Below are 16,108 nucleotides of genomic sequence, written 5' to 3' on the forward strand. Positions count from 1 at the left end.
TTCGGGTTGAAACCCTTCGTCAGGACTAGTCCTGCTTTTTTGTACATCCCAAACCATGATGCTCCTTCCACCATGCTTCAGAGTTGGGATGAGGTTTTGGTGTTGGTGTGCAGAGTCCTTCTTCCAAACATAGCCAAAAAAAGTTCAACTTCTGTCTCATCTGCCCACAGAACATTGTTCCAACAGCATGGTAGAACATCCAGGTGGTCTTTTGCAAACTTGAGGCATGCAGCAATATTTTTTTGGACAGCAGTGGCTTCCTTTGTGGTGTCCTTCCATGAACACCATTTTTGTTCAGTTTTTTTTTATAGTGGACACATGAACAGAGACTTTAGCAAGTTCTGGAGATTTCTGCAGGTCTTTTGCTGTTACCCTTGGGTTCTTTTTCACCTCCTTGCACGTTGTGCTCTTGGCGTGATCTTTTCAGGATGCTCACTTCTAGGGAGAGTAGCAACAGTACTGAGTTTCCTCCATTTGTAGACTATTTCTCTTACTTTTCTATTTATTCAGTTACGGGACGTGGGCATGGCTAGCCAAGTCAGCATTTATTGCCCATCCCTAGATGCCCCTGAGGAGGTGGTGATGAGCTGCCTTCTTGAACTGCTGCAGTCCCTGAGGTGCAGGTCACCCACAGTGTTGTTAGGGAGGGAATTCCATGAATTTGACCCAATGAAGGAATGGCGATACGTTTCCAAGTCAGGATGGTGAGTGACTTGGAGGGGGATTTCTAAGTGATGGTTTCCCAGGTATCTGCTGTTCTCATCTTTCTAGTTGATAGTGGTCGTGGGTCTGGAAGGTGCTGCCTTAAGAACTTTGTTGTGTTGTTGCAATGCATCTTATTGATGGCACACACTGCTGCAACAGTTCATCGATGGTGGGGGGGATTGGATGCTTGTGGAAGGGTACCAATCAAGTGGGCTACCATGTACTGGATGGTGTCGAGTTTCTTGAGTGTTGATGGAGTTGCACTCATCCAGGTGAGCAGTGAGCATTCCATCACACTCCTGACCTGAGCCTTGTAGATGGTGGACAGGCTTTGGCACACCACAGGATTCCCAGCCTTTGACCTGCTCTGGTAGCCGTAGTGTTTATATGGCTAAACCAGTTCAGTTTCCAGGGGACTGATGAGCACTCAGATTTTTAGAAATGCTTTTGGAGCCTTTTCCAGCTTCAGGTCCTCTGAAAGTTTTTTTTTAATCGAGGCATGGTGCACATAAACAGATCTTTCTTGAGGAAAGCAGGTCCTGTCAGTAACCTGACTTTGTGTCTTTTTCACAGGGCAGGGCACCTCTGCAACCCACATCTCCAATCTCACCTCATTGATTGGAACACCCGGCTCCAAACAGCTTTTGTAGAAGGCATTCCTCCACAGATTCACATACTTTTTTTCCAAAAAAACATGTAATATTAGATCATTTTTCTCAATGCATAAATGAAAAGTATAATGTTCATTTTGTGTTAATTATTTAATCGGGTTCTCTATCTAGTTTTAGGACTTTCATGAAGATCTGATCACATTTTAGGTCATATTTATGCAGAAATGGAGAAAACTCTACAGGGTTCACAAACTTTCTAGCACCACTGGACGATGTGTGCACATACCGATGATAATAAACTTGACCATTGCAGACAGTCTACCCACTTTTATCTTGCCAGGCAACTCCTGTCCGTTTGCAGTTCCCACAGCAACTTCAGGCACAATTCCTCAGCTACAACAGAAGCTGTATAACCAGTTGAGCTCCTCCAGCAAGTTTGTGTGTTTGCTGCAAGGAAATCCCCCTCAATCTGGAGGATCTCAAAGCAAACTTATTGTCAAAGAACATGTATGTTACAATGAGATTCACTTTCTTGTAGGTTCTTAAATAAAAAGAATATAATGTACAAAAGCAAAGACATGAAAAGCTAATGTGCAAACTGCTCAAATAAATACTGAGAAATCTATTGGGCAGCAAGGTAGCGTAGTGGTTAGTGTTCAATTGCTGCTGCTGTTTGTCAGGAGTTTGTACAGGTTCGGGTTAGTAGGCGTGCTACATGGTGGCACCCCTGGGCTGTCCTTGGAGTGTGCTGGTTGTTGGCACAAACGACATTTGACTGCAAGTTTTGATGTTCATGTGACAAATGAAGGCAATCTAATTTAAATAGCCTTTTAGGTCATAGAATCATTTCAGAGTGCAGATAATTTATAAACTCCAGTATAACATCATCTCACGAGTGAGAGTGACCTGGCTGGGGGGGGGGGGGTGCATTTGAAAGGTGACTCACAGGAGTGGAACGACAAGTGAACTGCTGGACTCGACCATGATTCCCGGATCGCAGGTTGGGAACCCCTATGCTAGAGGAACTCTATAGGTCAGGCAGCATTGGGGGGGGGGGGGGATATACAGTGCACATTTCAGCTGCTGGACTGATATCTGAACTACATGGAAACTCTATGTGTCACATTTACATTGAAGCATGTGAGATGCATTGTTTGCATCAACAACCAACGCAAGGATCTGCAGTAAATGTTGCCATCCTTCCGGCGCCAACATGCTTCGACCTTGACATCCTTTATTTAGAGAGCCAGCACAGTGACGCTCCAGGCTCAATGCACGCCTACACCGCTCATTGACCAGTTACCCTACTAACCCATATATATGTGGACTGTGGGAGGAAGGCCTTGAGAACATGCAAGCTCCTTGCATACAGCAGCAGATGGGTCGCTGATGCTAACCATTATCCGACCGTGTTGCCCTTTACTGGCACAGTTGACAAGGTATACCCTGGGTTCCTCCCACAGTCCAAAGACACCGGTTGGTATGTCAATTGTCCCATGATTAGGCTAGGGTTAAATCGGGGATTACTGGGAGGTACCGATTGTTGGGCTGGAAGGGCCTACTCCGCGCTGTATCTCTAATTAAAATAGATACATAATTTTTTCTCCTTGAGGAGGTATCAGTATTTTGTCTGCGTTAAGACACGAAGGTGCCAATAAATGCAACCCCTTTGGTATTTAGACAGGCGATGAGGATCCTCCGTCGTATCAGATCGTGTTTCCTTGTTTGACCTCCTCAGCAAAGGTTACGGAGCCTTGCAGTCTGCTGCGAGTGAGTGGGAGGGACTGTTAATGCACGCAACCTTGCTAGCCATGGGAGGGGTAGTGAAGGGCTACTCCCCAGGACAAAGAAGTCGTGGGCGGGGTTTGGAGAAGATGGGCTACCTCCCTCCCGGGGTCAGGACAGAGAGAGGGATGCCTAGGTAGAGGGGGCATAAAGAGGATGTTTCCGATAGTGTGTGTGTGGGGGGTTCTTTAGCCAGAGGGTGGTAATTCTGTGGAATTCATTGGTACAGGCGGCTGTGTCCAGTCATGGCGTATATTTAGAGATTGAAAGATTCTTGATTAGTCAGGGCATCAAAGGTTACGGGGAGAAGGCAGGAGACTGAGGTTGAGATAAGCGGGGTGGGAAGAACTTAGCCCAGCCCTCCCGGGACGGGGTAACCCCGCTCCCTTCCTGCCCAAGCGGGGCTCGGTGACGTCAGCTGCTACGCTGACCCGCCATTGGCTGAGAGCGCCGGCAGCCTGCTGGGCCGCCGCTGATTGGCGGGGTGGGGGGCAGCCGCCTGATCCACTGTCGCCGTCCGCTCGAGTCCCGAGTGCAGCGTCCGGTCCGCTCCTCCCGCTCCGCTCGCCATGGCTCCCCCGCTCGCCGCCGACGCCTGCTTCAAGGCCCTGGCCGACTGGCACAAGCAGCACAGCTCCTGTCTCAACCTGCGGAAGCTGTTCGAAGCCGAGCCCGACCGATTCTGTCGCTTCAGGTGGGCCTTCAGGACTGGAATGCCGGGGCTCCACAGGGGCGGGCGGCGTTGCACTGTACCCGGGTGCGGGTTCTGTTCTCGGTCACGGCCCGTCTGGGCACTTCTCGGAGGAAGGGAGGGGTAATTTACCCACTGTTTGGGTGGTAGGGGAAGCCCCTCGCACAGCCCGGCCATGTGTACGTGCTTCCTGGCACGGCGTTCACTTTCTGCTTCGTCACTGGCGCTGTCTCCCGGCCATGCAGCCGGTAATAGACCCCCAGCGTCCCCAGAAGCACACCCTTCCTGCTCATGGGGGTGGATCGTGGGAGCAGTCCCGCAGGGGAGTCTCTTACAATGAACTTCCAAAGTGGAGTCGCTTGTCAAGTTTCTTTTCAAGTTTAATATTACTGGCATATGTCGTGAAATTAGTTGTTTTGCGGCAACGGTACATTACAATATGTAATAAAATATGTATTACAATCAGATTAAAAATTAGGCAAGTAAGAGCAGGAAGTACTGAAGAAGGATTCATTGGCCATTCAGAAATCTGGTGGTTGACTGGGTCTTCAGTCTCTCTTGTATCAATGAGAAGAGAGCATGTCCTGTCTTTAACGATGGACACTGTTTGAGGCATTGCCTTTTGAAGATTTTTCTACCTAGATGCTGGGGAGGCTAGTGCCCACGAGCTTGAGCAGACTGGATGGGCCAAATGGCCTAATTCTGCTCCTATGCCTTACGATGCAGCTGGCTGGGTTGACATGCAACTTGACATGTAACCAAGGAAGGATTGTAGCATACTGTGTTGTATGGTGTGAGTGAACGTGGGCTACAAAAGTGGTTTGCCATTGCCTTCTGGGCAGTGTCTTCATGAGTCGGGTGAACCCAGTCATTATCAATACTGTTCAGAAATTGTCTGCCTGGTGTCAGTGGTCGCACAACCAGGACTTGTGATGTGCACCATCTGTGGTGAATCTGTGGAATTTGTTGCCAAATACAGCAGTGGAGGCCAAATCATTGGATATATTTAAAGCTGAGGTTGACGGGTTCAGGATTAGTCAGGGTGTGAAAGGTTGGGGGGAGAAGGCAGGAGAATGGAGTTGAGAAGAATAATAAATCAGCCATGGTGGAGCAAACTTGATGGGTTGAATGGCCAAATTCTGCTACCTGTGCCTCACAGTCTTACCCCTGTCACCTCCAGGGAGTCTTAACTGCTGCCATGAGTGTCGTCTGATAGCTGGGTCAAGCCCAGGGCCTTCCACTCAGAGTAACAGTGGCAGAGGGCTTCAACGCACTCTATTCATTATGGAGGGCTTAGAAGATGCTACATTTCTAAAGTACTGACAACTGTGAGATCATTCTGACTATCTGCATCACTGTCACTCTGGCATGGAGGGGGCCACTGCACAGGATTGGGAAAAGCTGCAGAAAGGTGTAAGCTCAGCCAGCTCCATCATGGGCACTAGCCTCCCCAGCATCGAGGACACCTCCAAAAGGCGATAACTTAATAAAGCAGCATCCGTCATTAAGGACCCCCATCAGCCACTGCCCATATCTGCTTTTTTCTCTTGCTCCCACTGAGAAGGAGGTACAGGAGTGTGAAGGCCCACACTCAATGTTTCAGGAATGGTTTCTTCCCCTTGGCCATCAGATTTCTGAATGGACAATGAAGAGTGAGTGTGTGTGTGTGTGTTGATCAGCCCTGCTGCTTGGGGAAAGTAACTGTTTTTGAGTCTGGTGGTCCTGGCGTGGACGCTATGTAGCCTCCTCGGTGATGGGAGTGAGACAAGCAGCCTTTCAGCCAGGGTGAACGCTAATCTTTCTTTCATCACTGAGTTGTTATCCCTGCTTCATCACGTTCAGCAGATCTAAATCCTGGAAGCCCCTCCTCAAAGGCGCCATCATCAGGAGGACTGCCGTGGCTCATGGGCAGTGCATGATGACCTTGCCCGTGACCCGCCCAGGTTCCACGAATGAATGAAATCACAAGCCACAGGTTTTCTCAGTTGTTCCTGAATGAGGAATTGGCACCACAGTAACGCAGCAGTTAGTGGGACTTTATTACAGCCCAGAGTTCGATCCTGTCGCCCTCTGGAAGCAAGTTTGTTCGTCTTTCCTGTGTGTGCCTGGGTTTCCTCCAGGTTTCAACATACTGCTTGATAGATTAGTTTGTGATTAGCTGAGGGTTAAAGCAGGAGGTTGCTGGCTGGTGCAGCTCGTAGGCCTGCACTGTCTCTCCAGTTAATGACCATTGAGAGAGGAGATCACCTTTACAGAGAAGGGCTGGCATTCATGAATTATACAGTGTCAGAAACTCGAGTCGTTTGAATGTACTTGGTAGCGTTTAGTCATACAAATCTGCTGACTGGTACCATTATCAGACCAATGTGCACTGGAGCAGGATTAGCCCATTTGCACTCTGCTCCTCAGTTCCATCATGGCCAATCCCTCAGTCGCACTCTCTGGCCTTCTCCATAACCTTTCACACTCTGACTAATCAAGAGCCTGTCCATGACTTGCCCTACACAGATTCAGCACCCTCTGAAGAAATTCCTCTGTTCCAAATGGATGTCCCTCTATTCTGAGGCTGTGCCCTCTGGTCCAAGACTCTCCCACCATGGGAAACATCCCGTCCACATCCACTCTATCGAGGCATTTCAATATTCAATAGGTTTCAGTTAGATCCCTCTCACTCTTCTCAACTCCAGTGAGAACAGGCCCAGAGCCATCAGGCACTCCTCATGGTAACCCTTTCCTTCCTGGAATCATTCCCAGAATGAGTTTGCCCCTACTACCCTCCGCAAATCAAGTGGGGGAGATGGTGAGCTATTTTTCTCAAAATTTCCAGCCCAGACTGAAACATATTCAGCCCAGTACGTCAGATATCACTTGCCGAAGGTCGGTCTGGGCAAGAATCTGCCAGCTCACCTTGACTCTGGGTATTTCAGATAACTTCTACAGAATTCTTGTTGCAACATTATCTTCCACTGCACAGAGGAATCCTAAGGATCTGCAGAAATTTCATCAGGGAAACTAACCCTACTGTCTCCTCTACCACCCCATGCACCATCTGCCCCCCCAGTAGTTATCATTTCCTGTCAATTGCCTTATGTACAGACAGTCCTGTGTCTAGTGTCACTTTATGGCCATACAATCAATCTGTGTGTATAGGTTAATTCATGTATTTATAACTTTTTTAAGGATTATTGTGTTCTTTATTTTACTGCCCTTTTTTTGTGCTGCATCAGATCCTGAGTAACAACTATTGATCTCCTTTACGTTTGTGTACTGGGAATGACACTAAACAGTCTTAAATCCCTATTTGTTGCATACACGTTGAAGCTCACAACGAAAAGTGTTGATGTGTCAACAGCCAGCCCAGAATGAAGGTGTGCTGTGTCACCATGTTTCCAGCACCAATGCCCTTCATCATCGGTATAAGGTGTGACGAGGGGTACCCTGCTGTGGTGCTTCTAAGTTCCTGCCCTTACTGGGGGAGTCTCAGGGAGAACCGATACACTCCCACCTCCTGAGTTTTGTACCAGATTTTATTACCAGTTTCAGTTCGAGGTACATCATGGTACCAGACACTTCCATCAGGGTGGACCAGAGAGCACAGCCTCAGAATAGAGGTCTGAGGAATTTCTTTTGCCTGAGTTGCTGCAGCGCCCATTAACCTGCTAATCCTTGTGTTTCTGGATAGAGCTGAGAGATAGATTGTATTCCCCTAGTGAGCAGGCTAAGTATAGTCCTGAATAAATGCCAGAGGAAGTGGTTGAGGTAGGAACACTGATGATACTTGGGGTTCAGAGGGATGTGGGTCAAACAGGCAGTTAGGTCAGCAGGGATGAGTTGGGCCGAAGGACCTGTTGCTGTGAGGCTGTAACACCGCAGCTTCGTCAGCTCCTTGGGTAGTGTAAGCATCAACTTTAATTCACCGCGTACGTTTGGAATTCACTGTGGTGTTGTCGCCGGTCTGTGATGTGCAACAGCAAACGACATTTCACAATTATGAAGAACTTTTAAAAATAACTTTATATATAAAGGTTAGAGAATGGATATGGGCATAAATACCAACATATATTTACACTGTAAATAGTGGCTTGCAGTGAAATAGCTGCAGTATTAGTTGGGGAGGCAGGGGCTAACTAGAATGGTTGATCAGATTAACTGCCTGGGGGGAAGAAACTTTGAAAGATGGAGTGAAGTTTTTTTTTTCTTTTAGTGCTTTCCAGAAGAGAGCTTTTGGTGAGGGCAGTGTTCAGGGTGGGTAGAGCTGAGCTGTGTCGAACATTCTGTGTGCTGGTCACAGAAATGGGGCTATTTCTGAGGGTGGACGAGCGGTTTTGGGTCAGTGTGAGCTCCAATCCATTGGTGTGTCTAAAGCTGGAGGGTGCTTGTGTAAGTGTTGGTTCTGGCCCTACTGTGCTGACAGTCTGTTCCTCCCATCTGTCAGACACAGAATCAATGAGTTCCATAAAGCCATCAGACATTGGAGCAGAATTAGGCCATTTGGCCCATCGAGTCTGCTCCTCCACTCATGGTTGATCCTTTTTCTCCCCTCGTCAGCCCCACTACCTGGCCTTCTGCCCTTGACCTTTGATGCAATGGTCAATTAAGAACCTATCAATCACTCCCTTAAATACACCCAAAGACCCAGCCTCCACAGCTGCCTGTGGTATCAAATTCACCAACCTCTGGCCGAAGAAATTTCTCCGCATCTCTGTTTTAAATGCACGCCGCCCCCCCCCCCCATCCTGAGGCTGTGCCCTTTTGTCTTATACTTACTCAACCATAGGAAACATCCTTTCCACATCTACTCTGTCCCAGGCCTTTCAAAACTCAGAAGGTTTCAATGAGATCCCCGTCATCCTGAATTCCAGCGAGTATAGACCCAGAGCCATCAAATGTTCCTCATATGATAAACCTTTCATCCCTGGAATCATTCTCTGGACTCTCTCTAATCCCAGCACACCTTTTCTTAGATAAGGAGCTCAAAGCTGTTCACAAGCTGAGGCCTCACCAGCGCCTTATAAAGCCTCAACATCACATCCTTGCTCTAGACCTCTTGAAATGTAGGCTAACATGGCATTTGCCTTCCCCACCACCAACTCTACCAGCAAGTTGATCTTTAGGATGTTCTGCATAAGGTCTCCCAAGCATCTCTGCATCTCACATTTTTGGATTTTCTCCCCGTTTAGAAACTAGTCTGCACATTTATTTCTTCTACTAAAGTGCATGACCATGCATTTTCTAACGTATTTCATTTGCCACTTTCTTGCCCATTCTCCTCATCTGTCTAAAGCCTTCTGCACCCTACCTGTTTCCTCAACACTACCTGCCCCTCCACCAGTATTTGTATCATCTGTTCCTGGGAGCAGGGGTATTTTGTGGGTCCACGCAGTGACCTTGCAGACAGGGCTCACAGCTATCCATGGGGTTGTGTTCTACGTTGCTGATTCACAGCAGCATCACCGTTCATGGTTGTTTGTGATGAGACAGTGCAGTCATGTGATTCACTCTTCAAGCCCCTCCTCCCGCCTCAACTCCCATCTCTCTTCTGTTGACTCTTAACAAATTTCTTTTTACCAAAACACCATAGAAAGAATTCAGATAAAGGGTCTCGGCCTGAAATGTCAGCTGGTTATTCCTCTCCACAGATGCTGAGTTCCTCCAGCGTTTTGTGTGTGTTACTCTGGATTTCCAGCATCTGCAGGATCTCTCGTGTTTATAGAAAGCTTCCTATTTGAGCACATCACGTTTGGTATGGCTATCGCTTTGCCTGTGAGCACAAGAAACTGCAGAGTTGTGAAGATTGCTCAAAATACACGGAAATGTCTTTAGAACAGGAAGGAGGAGGAAGAATTTATTTTGCCAGAGGGTGGTGAATCTGTGAAACTGATTACCACAGATGTTGTGGAGCCCAAGTCATTGGGTAGATTTAAAGCACAGATTGCTTGGTTCTTAATAGACACGGTGTCAAAAGTTAAAGAGAGAAGGCAGGAGAATGGGGCTGAGTGGGATATTAAATCAGCCGTGATAGAATGGTGGTGCCATCTGATTGGTCTGATATTGATCCTTTCTCTTACAGACAATCAGGTGGACTGCACAATCTGCCTTTTCACGACCTTGTCTCTTACTGTCGTGCCACATTGGATTATCTCTAAACTGTAACAGTTCACTCTGCTCTGTTAGTAGACCAGAAAGCATGGGAGCAGAATTTTCACATCTGCCAGTTAACCAATCGTATCGTTTTACCTTGTACTATCTCAATGCACTGTGATAATGAGTTGTTCTGTGTCAGCATGAAGCTGTTCACTGGGTTATGACTGGATTAGAAGGCTGGCATTTCCACACCAGTCTGTGCTCTAACTGTGCCTCTCCTCTGCTCAGTCTGACACTCAACACTGACGATGGTGACCTGCTGCTCGATTACTCCAAGAACCTCATCACAGAGGAGGTGATGAAGCTGCTGATTAACCTGGTGAGTGGATGCGCCCTGACCTCTGTTCCCCCCCCACCCCCGTACTGCCCCACCCACCGTGCCATGTCTTCACTACATCGCCTGTGCGGCCAGTGGGAGCTGCCAAACCAATCGGCAGCTGGTGCCCCCAATGGTGATGTGTTTCCAATTGCACCAGTCACTTCTCTCAACCCCCTCGCCAGCCTGCCACAACCTGCCCAGGGTGGAAGGACCATCATCATTATGTGCCGTGTTGTACGATGTGGTCAACCGTGATCTTTCCACGACCATGATTGTTCATGGCAAATATTTCTACTGAAGTGGTTTGTCATTACTGCCTTCTGGGCATGTCCATTCGATGTATTTCCCCTTGGCTACTTGCCTTGTTAAGCAGCCTCGGGTGGCATCTTGTCAAAGGCTTTCTGAAAATCCAAGTTTGCAACATCAACCAATTCTCCTTTGTCTGTCCTGCTTGTTATTTCTTCAAAGATTTCCAACAGATTTGTCAGGCAGGATTTTCTCTTGTGGAAAGCATGCTGACTATGGCCTATTTTATTACGTGCCTGTAAGTAGCCCTGAAACCATATCCTCAACAATCGACTCCAGCATCTTGCCGACCACTGAGGTGAGTTCCTCAAGCTCTGCCAGTTGATTCAGCCGTGTTTTTAATGACTGGGGACGCAGCCAATGAAACTGTGCCTACTGACCAGCCCTGCACACACAGTCCTTCAGGGCCTATGGTTCTATCATAGTCACAGAGCACTACAGCACAGAAACAGGCCCTTTGGCCCATCCAGACTGTGCTGAGCTGTTACTCTGCCTAGTCCCACTGACCTGCATCCAGACCAGAGCCCTCTATACCCTTCCCATCCATGTACCTATCCAAATTTCTCTTAAATGTTGAAAACAAACCCGCGTCCACCGTTTCTGCCAGCAGCTCATTCCACTCTCACCCCCTCTGAGTGAAGAAGTTCCCTCTCACATTCCCCTTAAACATTTCACCTTTCACTCTTAACCCATGACCCCTAGTTCCAGTTTCACCCAAACTCAGTGGAAAAAAACCTCCTGACCTTTACCCTATCTGTACCCTCATAATTTTGTCTCCGCACATTCTACAACACTCCAGGGAATAAAGTCCTAACCTTTCCCGGTAACTCAACTCCTCAAGTCCTGGCAACATCCTTGTAAAACTTCTCTGCACTCTTTCAGTATTGTTATTTTTCCTGTAGATAGGTGACCAGAACAGTCGTCAAGGGTTTTAACTTCTCTTGTACACTTCCCCCTCCCAGGCGAAGTCTCGGGGTGTGGAGGAAGCAAGGAAACGCATGTTCTCTGGAGAGAAGATCAACTTCACAGAGGTAAGGGTGAAGGAATGTGGATGTATCGCCAGGGCGGGTGGTGTGTGTAAGGGGAAAGGGAGTGTGCACGTGTCCTGCGGAGGAGTGGATGGGTGAATCCCACTGCTGCCAGGGGTATTGATCTTCACAACACAGCACAGTGTAGGCTCTTCGGTCCACAGTGATATTCAACCTCTGATACCCTAACTAATCACAAACCTATTCACCATCCTCTGGCAAAAGAAATTCCTCCTCATCTCTGTTCTAATGAATGTCCTTCTTCTGAAGCTGTGCCCTCTACCTACACTCTGCGTATTCACTCTGTCCAGACCTCAATACTCGGTAGGTCTCATTCTTCTAAATTCCAGAGAGTACAAACCCAGAGCCATCAAACATTCTCATACATTATGCCTGTTGTTACCAGAAATACTCACAAAAACCCCTCCAGACCCTCTCCAATGCCATCTTTCCTTCAATAAAGGGCCCAAAACTGCTTATAATGCTCCAAGTGTGGTCTGACCAATGCCTTATAAAGTCTTAGTAATTCCCAGTTTATATATTCCAGTCTCTTGAAATGAATTTGCCTTCCTCACCACCAACTCAACCTGCAAAAGAACCCTTAGGGAATCCTGCAGACATCCCCCACCTTCCTTTGTACTTCCAATTTCGGAATTAGCACCTCATTCATCGCCCCATAAGCCTGTTGCTATACAGCCCGGAGGGCCAAGGACAGTTCCTGCAGGGTTGTATCCTTGCTTTACATTGGGGTCCTGTCAGACAGTGACTCAATGTGCTGGAAGACTGAGGTGGCTGTTCTTTCTGCAGGACGTGTTTACTTCCCTGCCCCCCCCCCCCCCCCGGTGGTACCTGAACTTGTTGATGCCATTCTGTGGCCCTAAGCCTTGGGCTGGCACTACAGTTCAACACAGGCTCTTCAGCCCACAATGTTGTGCTGACCCTTTAACCTACTCTGAGCTCAATCCAACCCTTCCCTCCCCCGTGGCACTCCATTTCTCTATCACACATTTGCCTATCTAAGAGTTTCTTAAATGTCCCTAATGTGCCTGCCTCTATCACTCCACTGGCAATGTATTCCATGGGTCCATCACTCTGTGTGTTATTTCAAACAACAACTTGCCTTATACACCTCCCTCCCCAATGCATTACTCCAATTACCTTAAAATGATGTCATCTTGTATTAACTATTTCTGTTCTGGGAAAAAGTTTGGTCTGTCTACTCATTTTGTGCCTTTTATCTCGTACACCTCTATCAAGTCCCCTCTCATCCTCCTTTGCTGCAGAGAGAAAACCCCAGCTCACTTAACCTCTCCCCAGCACCCTCTAATCCAGGCAGAATACTGGTGAATCTCCTCTGCACCCTCTCTAATCCAGGCAGCATCCTGGTGAATCTCCTGTGCACCCTCTCTAATCCAGGCAGCATGCTGGTGAATCTCCTCTGCACCCTCTCTAAACCAGGCAGCATCCTGGTAAATCTCCTCTGCACCCTCTCTAAACCAGGCAGCATCCTGGTGAATCTCCTGTGCACCCTCTCTAATCCAGGCAGCATGCTGGTGAATCTCCTCTGCACCCTCTCTAATCCAGGCAGCGTCCTGGTGAATCTCCTCTGCACCCTCTCTAATCCAGGCAGCATCCTGGTGAATCTCCTCTGCACCCTCTCTACTCCAGGCAGCATCCTGGTGAATCTCCTCTGCACCCTCTCTAATCCAGGCAGCATCCTGGTGAATCTCCTCTGCACCCTCTCTAATCCAGGCAGCATCCTGGTGAATCTCCTCTGCACCCTCTCTAATCCAGGCAGCATCCTGGTGAATCTCCTCTGCACCCTCTCTAAAGCTTCCACACCCTTCCTATAATGATGTGTCCACAATATTCCAAGTGTGGTCTAACTAGGATTTTATCCCGTTGTAAGTCTTGAATTTGACCAATGAAAGTCAACACGCCATACATCTTCTGAACTCCCCTATCAACATGCACTATGACCTGGAGGGATCTCTGGGCATTCTGTGCTCTCCACTTTCCCTCCTGTAATATGACTCCCATTGCTTCCCTCCCTCCCACCCCAGAACCGGGCTGTCCTCCACATTGCTCTGAGGAACCGGCCGGATATTCCGATCCATGTCGATGGCAAGGACGTGATGCCAGAGGTGAAGGCTGTGCTGGAGAAGATGAAGGCGTTCTGCCAGGTACCAGGGAAACGGAGGTTGTGGGAACTCAGTGTAGCATGAACACCACAGCACAGGACGCTGTGTCTGCAGGGACATGTCCAGTGTTGGAGGGCTGCTCCCAGAACGCTCCTTCCACCAACCCTTCAGCTCTCCCAGCCCCCATGAGAATGCATCACGATCATGTTAATTATTTAGAGATGCAGCACAGTGGCAGGCTCGTCGAGCCCACTTACATCCATGTAATCAATTAACCTACTAACCCGTGTGTCTGGAGTGCGGGAGGAAACCCACACAGACAGCGGTGAGAATTGGATCCAGGTCTCTGGGCTGCCCATTACACTACTGACATTTCAGGCAGCTGTGTTCAGGCCTCCTCCATCATCTCAGTGACTCCCTTCTCATCTCTAAGTCGTGCAAGTCCGGGGTGGAGACTGTCACTCTCAGATGTGTTCATTCTTCATTGCTGTTTCTGTAACAGTATTGTTTTTACCAGCTGTTACCCTGAGCTGAACCCCGGAACGTGGAGGACCAGTGGATCATTCTTAGTCTGGCCTTTACTCTTTGACCTGGGTGACCCTTCCAAGAGCCAGAGAATGAAGCCCTGACGACAGCCGACATAGCTCTCCAGCCCAGTGAGGCACGCAAGCCTCCGAACCCTATGACAAGGTTGTAGTCCTCTTGGAGGTGTACCAGGTCACTGGCCACAAACCTGTTTCCTCAGTAAGACCGTCACCTTCACCTCTCCCAGTTCCTTTGGGAATTCATCGTGTTAATTTATTGGATTATCTTTATTTAATGATACGACACAGTAACAGATCTTTCCGTCCTAATGAGCCCACGCTTCCCAGAGTAGACAACGCAACGGTATGTCTTGGAATGGGGGTGGGAAACAGAGCACCCAGAGGAAATCCCACGCAGTCGTGGGGAGAACGTACTACGGACTGTGCCAGTTGCTGGAGTTGCATTACTGTAGTGCAGCAGTTAGTGCAACACTATTACAACTTGGGGCGTCAGAGTTCAGTTCTGTTGTCCTCTGTTCGGAAGTCGTCTGTCCTCCCTGGGGATTGTGTGGGTCTTCCCACAGTCCAAACACCTAAAGGTTAGTGAGTTAATTAGTTTCTGTAAATTATCTGATGATTAGGTTGGGATTAAATTGTTGTTGGGGTTGACAGGGTCACTGGGCAGCCGAGAGGACCTGTCCGACGCAGTATCTCTAAATAAATAAATTATGTGACCGCCAGGCTACCGTGCTGCCCTACTTACTCAATGGATCCTTAAAACCATTGTCTCTTCCCCATGCCCAGTCCCCTTGAAAATGTATCATGTTTAAGATAAGTTTCACCTAATAGAAAACCTGGTGGGATGAGTCACACTGTGGGTGTGTTTAGTACACCATGGGGGTCTGGGTGAACTGTGTGGACTGTGGGTGTGTTTGGTTCACCATGGGGGTCTGGGTGAACCGTGTGGACTGTGGGTGTGTTTGGTGTACGATGGGGGTCTGGGTGAACCGTGCGATGATACCTACTGGCCTAACTGTTGCAGAAAGTGAGGAGTGGAGACTGGAAGGGATATACTGGCAAAGCCATCACAGACATTGTCAACATTGGGATTGGAGGATCAGACCTGGTGAGTGACCATCGTGATAACAGCATCTGTGTGGCCTGAGCTGGACGGAGGGGGTTAATTGAAGGGGTGCTGGGGTCCCTGAGAAATCCTACTCGGGTTGTAAATGATGTTTTGTGTGCAAACTGGTTTCAACAAAATTTGGTTACAGTCACAGAACACTGCAGCACAGAAATAGGCCCCTTGGCCTATTTAGTCTGTGCCGAGCTATTAATCTGACTAGTCCTGTCAACCTGCACCCGGACCATAACCCTCTGTACCCCTCCCATCCATGTACCTATCCAAATTTCCTTGAATGTTGAAATCGAGCCACATTCACCACTTCCGCTGGCAGCTCATTCCACACTCTCACAATCCTCTGAGTGAAGAAGTTCCTCCTGATGTTCCTGTTAAACTTTTCACCCTGAACCCATGAACTCTAATTGAAGTCCCACCCAACCTCATTGGAAAAAGCCTGCTTCCATTTACCCTATCTATACCCCTTGTAATTTTGTATACCTCTATCAAACCTCTTCTACACTAGAGGGAATAAAGTCCTAGCCTATTCAACCTTTCCTATAACTCAGGTCCTCAAGTCCCAGCAACATCCTTGTAAATTTTCTCTGTAGTCTTTCAGTCTTGTTTATATTTTTCCTGCAGGTGACCAACACTGCAAACAATACTCCAAAATAGGCCTCACCGACACCTTGTACAGCTTCGACATAACATCCCATCTCCTGTAGTCAGTGCTT

At 48.2% G+C, this 16,108-nt stretch overlaps 1 protein-coding gene across 1 annotated transcript in view; it reads left to right on the top strand.

Annotated features, from left to right (window-relative positions):
* The first annotated feature begins 3,567 nt into the window (after positions 1 to 3,567).
* Positions 3,568 to 16,108, top strand: part of LOC132407069 (glucose-6-phosphate isomerase-like) — a 33,581-nt gene continuing 21,040 nt past the window's right edge. Inside the window, exons 1-5 of the mRNA XM_059993328.1 lie at positions 3,568 to 3,795; positions 10,165 to 10,255; positions 11,524 to 11,592; positions 13,653 to 13,772; positions 15,297 to 15,380. Of these exons, the coding sequence (XP_059849311.1) occupies positions 3,671 to 3,795; positions 10,165 to 10,255; positions 11,524 to 11,592; positions 13,653 to 13,772; positions 15,297 to 15,380 (489 nt within the window). The 5' untranslated portion in view covers positions 3,568 to 3,670. The remainder of the gene's footprint in view (positions 3,796 to 10,164; positions 10,256 to 11,523; positions 11,593 to 13,652; positions 13,773 to 15,296; positions 15,381 to 16,108) is intronic.

Source organism: Hypanus sabinus, chromosome 17 (genome assembly GCF_030144855.1).
Source record: "Hypanus sabinus isolate sHypSab1 chromosome 17, sHypSab1.hap1, whole genome shotgun sequence".
Taxonomy (NCBI): Eukaryota; Metazoa; Chordata; class Chondrichthyes; order Myliobatiformes; family Dasyatidae; genus Hypanus; species Hypanus sabinus.